At 43.8% G+C, this 7,956-nt stretch overlaps 2 protein-coding genes across 2 annotated transcripts; both read left to right on the top strand.

The window, feature by feature from the left end:
- Positions 1-1,952, top strand: LOC144703639 (peroxisomal membrane protein PMP22-like). Its single transcript, XM_078575862.1, has 7 exons — positions 1-218; positions 335-433; positions 992-1,093; positions 1,196-1,271; positions 1,456-1,526; positions 1,610-1,695; positions 1,764-1,952. The coding sequence occupies exons 1-7, from the start codon at positions 147-149 to the stop codon at positions 1,810-1,812; spliced, it is 555 nt and encodes a 184-aa protein (XP_078431988.1). The 5' UTR covers positions 1-146; the 3' UTR covers positions 1,813-1,952.
- A 484-nt stretch (positions 1,953-2,436) lies between these two features.
- LOC144703128 (putative F-box protein At4g22030) lies at positions 2,437-3,861 on the top strand. The gene has a single exon (XM_078575223.1). The coding sequence runs from the start codon at positions 2,532-2,534 to the stop codon at positions 3,708-3,710; it is 1,179 nt and encodes a 392-aa protein (XP_078431349.1). The 5' UTR covers positions 2,437-2,531; the 3' UTR covers positions 3,711-3,861.
- Positions 3,862-7,956: the final 4,095 nt, after the last annotated feature.

The raw sequence follows: 7,956 nt of genomic DNA, 5'->3' as shown, positions 1-7,956 counted from the left end.
GTGTAGATATTTCTCAGTCGTGATCTCCGCAATAGGGGGGGATGATAATCAGCAAAAGATCCAAGTTCCGTCGCCTACACAATTATCGTCTTTTAGAGCCATTTGCAGCTTCGAAGTGAACCACTGCTGAATAATTTTGCGAAGAAATGGCCGAATTGGCGGCAAAAGGATGGGAGAAGTACAAGCTACAGCTCCAGCTTCATCCTCTGCGCACTAAGGTCGGCCATTGATTTGAAATTTTCTTTTTTTTTCCCTTTTCCTGTTCTATTTTCTCCCGATTTTAAGGTTTTCGGATGTTTCGTCGTCGTCGTCGTCTTGTTTGCGGGATTGCCAGGCCATCACTGCCGGCGTGTTGGCTGGAATCAGCGATTCGGTGGCCCAGAAGCTCTCTGGCATACCGAGAATCCAGTTGAGGCGGCTATTTCTTAAAGTGGTTTGTACCATTCCTTCCCATTAATTCATCAGCATACATCAATTTCCATATGAATAATTGTCAAGTAGGGGAAAAAAATGCTTGATCTAGACGAATTGCTTCTGATTAAATTCAATAATCAAATGTCAGAAGCATTACGGCGAGGATTTATTTCGTATCATCCGTCTTTGTCTCCCGTTCTCTATAGTGTGTTCCTTTCCCCAGCATAACATAAGAAACTTTGGAGAAGTTGTTACGCAACTTTGCTAAATTATTTATCGAAGAAATGCATCTTCTTCATTATCTCTTTTTGATCATACAGGATTATAAATCTTCTAAACTGCAATAAAGAAATTAACCTTCCTTTTAATTGACAATTTGTAATCAAGAGTTCAAGACACTCGGAAAACCAAAAATCTATACCCTAGGATATTAGCTGTTAGAATAAGAAACACTGTATCATAAAGCTTGAGCAAATTGCGAAATGGGATCTCTAATCGATTCTATTGCGAGTCCCACAGATCGTTCATCTTTGTACCTAAGTTGAATTGTATGGTTCATTTTTTTTCTGCATCTTAGCTTTTCGGGTTTGCATATGGAGGGCCCGTCGGGCATTTTTTCCATAAGCTGATGGACATCATTTTCAAAGGAAAGAAAGACAACAAGACAGTTGCAAAAAAGGTCTGGAACCATAATCCATTTCCATTTCTTTCTTTTAATTTTCATGTTTAATGTCTTGCTACCTGAGTCTTATGTTACCCGTCTGATTCTTTCTTCTCATAGGTGTTGCTGGAGCAGCTGACCTCATCTCCTTGTAATCATTTTCTGTTCCTAGTATACTACGGCCTAATTGTCGAGGGTGAGCTTGTTATGTATAGCTTTAATTATTAGCTAACATCTTGAGTCAGAAATTAAAATAACTTGGATGAACATGCTGAAGTTTTAGTATCTGGGCACTGAAATGAACTGCGATTTAACTAAAATCTCAGTTCATTTACGCAAATATTTTTTTCACATGAGATTAATGCTGATGCTGTTTATAGGGAGACCATGGCCGGAGGTTAGGAAGAAAGTGAGGAAGCAGTACCCTTCTGTGCAATTGACTGCATGGACGGTCTGATCAATCATCGCAGCATGGAAAATTGATAACTTCTCTTCTTAATCAAATTACTGAACAATGTTTCTTCCTTTTTGCAGTTTTGGCCAATAGTGGGGTGGATTAATTACAGATACATGCCGCTGCAACTGCGCGTGGTTTTCCACAGTTTTATCGCTTGTTGCTGGTGCGCAACTTATTCTTCATTAAGTAGAGTCTGAATTGAACGATGATTTACGATTATGCTTGTTTCAGGGGAATATTCTTGAATCTCCGGGCAAGGACGTTGACCTTGACCAAATGAAAGGGCCGTGTTGCGGACCATGGATAAAAATCCAGTTTGTAATACACTAAGGTGTTTTCTCATTTCCGGACTTCACAGCTGTATATATATTACTATTATTATTATTTTTTGGGCCTACTTGGTCTGGAGTTTGATACTGATGATACAGTTTGTGACAATTACCAGCGGAAGAATATAAAATCATGAAAATTTCCTGGCGTGTTTGATCGTAACTCCTCAATTATCGTGTATACAAGGACCCATATCATGATAATCAAGTTTATCCTGATCTTGTCAGTTCTTTCATAAACAATTCTTTGTTGGGAAAACCGCGAGAATATAATTAAACCCACAATTAGGTAATATAATTAAACAATCTTAACTTGGACAATAGTTTAATGGAGCACCGATTGAACGGATGAGCCAATTCGAAATGAACTATCGGCCACTTTCTCCAGCTATATAATTGACCGACCAAAACTTCCAAAGCCATGTAAAATTTGCTTTTGGATACTTCCCAGACCTGCTAAAGAATAGCCTAAACGATGAAATTGAGGAGTTTTTTCGATAAAAAAAAACCTGAAAAAAGGACTTCGTAGGCAGGACAGTTTCCTCTTCTTGGACAAGCCGACGGCGGTCAACGATAACGTGCTCCGCCATGGTCAAAGCTCGACACTTTATAACTCCGACTCAGCGGCCATCTCCTCAACCCACTTCCTCTCAGTCTGAATCTTCTCGCCATGGCCGCCATGCAAGCCATTCTCCCCGTACTCGCCAGCGCCACTCCGTCCGAACGGGTCAGAAGAACAAGAAGAAGAAACGGAACGGTACGCTCCGTCTACAACAGCGTGTCGACTGAACGGATCATCTCCGAGCCCGGCCCCGCCGTCGGATCGAACGATCTGACGGCTTGCAAGCTCTACGCCGTGATGGAGGCGGCGGCGGACCGGGCGGAGATGCACCAGATAATCGGCACGCAGAGGAATAACTGGAATATCCTTCTTCTAAACTCCATCAACGGCATGACTCTCGCGGCCACCGTCTCGGCGAGTCTGGCCGCGGTACACGAAACCGCGGCGCTATCGACCGCCGCCGTTATCCTGTTCTCGGCGGCCACCGCCATGCTGGCTGCAGTGAACTCGATACAGCCGTCCCAGCTAGCCGAGGAGCAGCGGAACGCGGCACGTCTGTTCCGCCTGCTGGAGAGGAAAATCCATGCAAGGATTTCCCGCCGAGCGGCTTCCCATGCGGACGTGAACGAGGCGCTGGATATGGTGCTGGCTCTCGACAAGGCGTACCCGTTATCGCTGCTCCCCGGCATGCTCGATAGGTTCCCCGAGAAGGTTCAGCCTGCGGTCTGGTGGCCCGCGAGGCAGCGACTCAGCCTTAGAAAAGAAGAGGAGAGAACCAGAGAAGGAAACGGGTGGAGCGATGAGCTCGAAGGCGTCGCCGAGGGAGTTCTGAACACGTTGAAAAAGACTGATACGGATGATTATGTCAAGTCGGGGGACTTGGTCGTGAAAGTTAACAAGGCTCTGGCGTTTATCGGCCCGGTTTTCACTGGGTTGGCCGCTGTTGGAGCTGCTCTGTTGGGTTTTGAGAGTGGTCTTGGGTCGTGGCCCGCGGTGGTGGCTGTTGTGGGTGGAGCGCTGGCTGTTGTGGTTAACTCGCTGGAGCACGGGGCTCAGGTGGGTATGATCTTTGAGATTTTTAGAAACTGCGCCGGGTATTATCGTCAGCTTGAAGAGGAGATAGAGCTTAACCTGGGCGAGGCGGAAGTGGAGGAGAGGGAGAACGGGGAGATGTTTGAGCTTAAGCTGGCCTTACAACTGGGGAGGAGCCTCTCCGATCTGCGCACCCTTTCGTCCTCTTCCTCGAGAAAAACCAAGGGCGATGTCTACGCGGGGAAGCTCTTCTAGACTTTCTCGGCCGCCCCGGTTCGTCAGACTGCTCATAAAAGAACGAGCTAAAGCACTTTAAGATAGTCTGTTCATTCTTTCATTAATGATTCGCAATTTGTTGTATGGTTTATTTTTTCGCATTCAATGTTGTCCTCAATGAAATCTCTGTCTTAACAAGTGTGTGTTGGTTACGGCCTGACGATTCAATCTGGAATAGTTGTCTCAGCCATTTCATTTCAAGTTTCCGGTGCTTCTCAATTCGTCTCAGTTCAACAAGGCCAATGAAAAAAAAGCGTTATCCTTGTTCTCTACGTCTTCTTCTTGTGTCCTCAACATGCATCTCTTTTGAGAATTTTGTACACTGTTAATCTGAAAGTTCCAACCAAGAAAGTACTAATGGTGCACTGTTATCCATATCCAGATCGCCTGAAATCCTTCGATTGGTAAAGAGACATAGCACATGTAAATTTCCTCTGAAATATTTTCCACATAGATTTGTTGTGCCTTGATCAGAGTTTGCATGAATATATGCTGACATATGGGAAGCTACTCTGAGATGGTTATATTACTGATTTTTAAGTACTTTACTAGGTAATCTCTCGTCAAATATTACAGTTTGAAAAGTGTGTTCAGAATATTTTAATCTATTATTCAATCCTTATATCAAATTTCTTCACGTCTATATATCAAATTCACGAGAGAGTATCATATTATTAAATTATTCAATCTATTATTCAACCAAGAAAGTATCATATTTCAAACATGGATATTTATTCAATCCTATAGTGATTATGATGCCACAAAAATAAAATATGAAAATTGGTGGCAACAGCATCAACGCATTGACACCGGAAGCGCCACCACCATCATCCGAACCAAGTCAACGCCACTGCTAAGGACACGCCGCCATCGCCACCGAACCAAGTCAACACGCCAGCGTCAGGCACGTCTCCTCCCACGCACACCCCTTCACGCGTCCTGACACGTCGCCAAAGGCAGATCCAGAACTGCCCCCTGACGTGACACGAAACCACGTCGCTCGTCTTTATTTTTTTATTTTTATTAACTATATTTTCTCTTTCCTCCAAGGCCTATATGTATAGGCCAATGTTTCAAGAAACAGTTAGGCAAGTCATAATTCAGGAATTGAGTTTTCTTTTCACTCTTCTTGGAGGACTTGCCCTAGCCTCCCCTTCCCCCTCCGATCGTCGCCACCGTCGTCGCCATCATTGCCGCCGCTGACTACCATCTCCATTCTCCCTCTCCATTCTTCCTCCCTCTCCTTTCCTCTCTCTTCTTCTTCTTCTTCTTCTTCTTCTTCTCTCCCCACCAGCACCTTGCGCAGGCCGCCCCGCCAAGGGCCGCCTGCCAGCCCCTTGCGCAGGCCGCCCCGCCCAGGGCTGCCCGCACCAGCCCCTTGCGCAGGCCGCCTCGCCCAGGGCCACCCCCGCCGAACGGCCAGCGCAGGCCGCCCCGCTCAGGGCCGCCCGCGCGAACGGCCAGTGCAGGCCGCCCGCTCAAGGCTGCCCGCACCGAACGGCCAGTGCAGGCCACCCCGCTCAGGGCCGCCCGTGCCGAATGTCAGCGCAGGTCGCCCCCGCTCAAGGCCGCTTGCCCCAAACGGTCAGCGCAGGCCGCCTCGCTCACGGCCGCCCGCGCGAATGCCAGCGCGGGCCGCCCGACCAACGCCGCCGCCGCCAGCCCCTTGCGCTAGCCGCCCGCCTAGGGCGCCCGCGCCGAATGGCCAGCACAGGTTGCCTTGCTCAGGGGCCGCCCGCGCGGAACGCCCCAGCGCAGGCCGCTCCGGCCCAGGGCCGCTCGCGCCAGACCCCTGCGCAGACCACCCCAGCCAAAGCCGCCCGCGCCGGACGCCAGCGACGGCTACCCCCGCTAAGGGTCGCTCGTGCCTGGATCCCAGCGCCGGCCACCTGCGCCAGCCGTCCACGCAGGCGCCCGTGTACGTCTGCGTTTGACGGTACCCACACACGTCTGCATTCGCCTGCTCGTCACTTCGTCCAAGCGCTCTTACACGTCAAGCCATCCAGCCCGCTCGTTCGATTCATTACCAGGGCCGCTCAATGCCTGGAACGCCCAGATATTTCGTCAAGTGAGCCATACAATGCCCGGATCACCCAGTCACGTCACGATCAGAATTTCCCGCAACCTCATCACGCACTTCGGTGCTGAGGTACTCCTGAACTCCTTTAGTGTCGTGTGTTCTTTGTCTAGTGTTCCACGAGGATTCTCCCATCGCCGACAGATTTGATTTGATTTTCTTTAAACTTCCACAAATTCATCCTTTCGTGAGATTTTCCGCGAACGTGAATTCGAGTATTGGATTTGGTGCTTAGGCATAGTCGCGGTGGTTGAAGACAGAACTCCCACCCTCGACGAGAAACGGGGCTGCACCATCATTATTTCATCGGTTTGAGGTTTTCGAATTCGATCGTGTGAATTTTGCGGTCTGTTTTATCCCTCTACCCAAACCCGTCCAGCATCTTCCACCATCATTGTCATACCCCTCTCCCTAGTCGTCTCTCCCCTAGTCGTCCTGCGTCTTCCACCCATTGTCGTCATTCCCATCTCCCTTAGTTGTCCTGCATAAAAAATTGTTGGGAGAATACTGAAATATATTATGTCAGTTTACTGTTTCAGTACATATAATAATTTTAAGGACATGAATCGTGTCCTTTCAAACTCAAGAATGACTTGTTTCCTTGATAAATATTAATTAATATATATGTATAGTCCCCATGATAGTCGAATACATACAAGATGGTTGTATGAGTCATCAACCTTTTTAGCTTTCAAAATGCAGAACTAATAATTATTTCTAACTACATTACCTTAATGATTCTTTTGGTTGTGCCAGGTGACGAGGATTGTTTGGCTCATGCACTAGTGTGGTCAAGATTGTGACAGATACGTGGAACATGAGGGGGGGCTCTATGGATAGATCCGAGACCATGGATGGATGGTTAAAATAAAGCCAATAACTCATTCTGAGAATTAGATGTTGGAGAAATCTAGGTCGTTAATTATTTCTCATTCCTCCTTGATCCACATCACAGATTTCCAGCACGTTGATGTAATCTCATATTTCTCAAGACTTTGTATTATATTCCGCATTTAAAATGACCTTCAATGTGCTGCTGTCACATGTTCTTGGATTCAAAAAAATTACCGATCCTTGACACTAAAAGCGGTACATTTGATCATATGCTGAAAATGTTCCTTGAAATCACAAAAAATTCCAATGATTAGCATGAAAAAATACATTAAAACCTTTTCTGCAATCATGATTTGCCATGCGGATTTTTAAAAGGAATAAAGTAAAGAATATTTAATGTGATTTTAATGCATGGTTTCCTTCATCGAATCACATCTTGCCGCATTTCCTTGATGGATTTAAGGGGTTAGGTCCATTATAAACACCACAAAAATTTTTATCTTACAAGTGTGCTGCAAGTCAGTTAGAATTTATTACAATTTTTAATCAGCACTTTTTCTTCTGGCTGGGTATTTCAGAGGCCGTTTTGATTGGTGCAACTAATGATTGGTCGGCACCAATCATTTGTAGCAGCCAATGATTCACTGTAATTACAATGAGTCTGATTGCGACAGCTTCCATAACATATTAATTAAAATAAAAATGAATTTAAAATAAAAGAATTAGGTAAATAAATCCAAAAATTTAAATTCTGACTTATAAGATCAATTTCGTGAAAAATACTAGAAAACTCACAAATGTCAGAATATCATTCGAAAAATATAATAATCCTATAAATATTTGAAAAATACAAAAGCATATTTTGGCTTGAAAACTTATTTTATTTATGAATATAACATAAAAAATTCATTAAGTACCAAAAATGTGAAAAATCAGAACGACATTCGAAAATGAATAAATTATTTTAAGCTTAAATAAAATGCACATATGATAATTTGAATAAAACAAACAGTTGAAATAAATAAAATAAATAAATTGAAATAAATAGAAGAAGTAAAATAATTAAATTAAATTAAATAAATAAATAAATAAAATAAATAGAAGAAATAAAATAAATAATATAAATAATATAAGTAATATAAATAATATAAATAAATAAAATAAAATAAATAAAATAAATAAATAGAAGAAATAAAATAAATAAATAGAAGAAATAAAATAAATAAAATAAATAATGTAAGTAATATAAATAATATAAATAAAATAAATAATATAAATAATATAAATAATATAAGTAATATAAATAATATAAAT

Source organism: Wolffia australiana, chromosome 5 (genome assembly GCF_029677425.1).
Source record: "Wolffia australiana isolate 7733 chromosome 5, ASM2967742v1".
NCBI classification, from domain to species: domain Eukaryota; kingdom Viridiplantae; phylum Streptophyta; class Magnoliopsida; order Alismatales; family Araceae; genus Wolffia; species Wolffia australiana.
The sequence above is the reverse complement of the archived record's forward strand: the minus strand, read 5'-3'. Positions and strand labels throughout refer to the sequence as shown.

Excerpts from the sequence above, each read along its gene's own strand:
- LOC144703639 (XM_078575862.1), top strand. The coding sequence starts at position 147 with ATGGCCGAATTGGCGGCAAAAGGATGGGAGAAGTACAAGCTACAGCTC. Across the intron at positions 1,094-1,195 it reads ACAAGACAGTTGCAAAAAAG|GTGTTGCTGGAGCAGCTGAC; the intron begins GTCTGGAACCAT and ends TTCTTCTCATAG. Across the intron at positions 1,696-1,763 it reads AGTTTTATCGCTTGTTGCTG|GGGAATATTCTTGAATCTCC; the intron begins GTGCGCAACTTA and ends TGCTTGTTTCAG.
- LOC144703128 (XM_078575223.1), top strand. The coding sequence starts at position 2,532 with ATGGCCGCCATGCAAGCCATTCTCCCCGTACTCGCCAGCGCCACTCCG.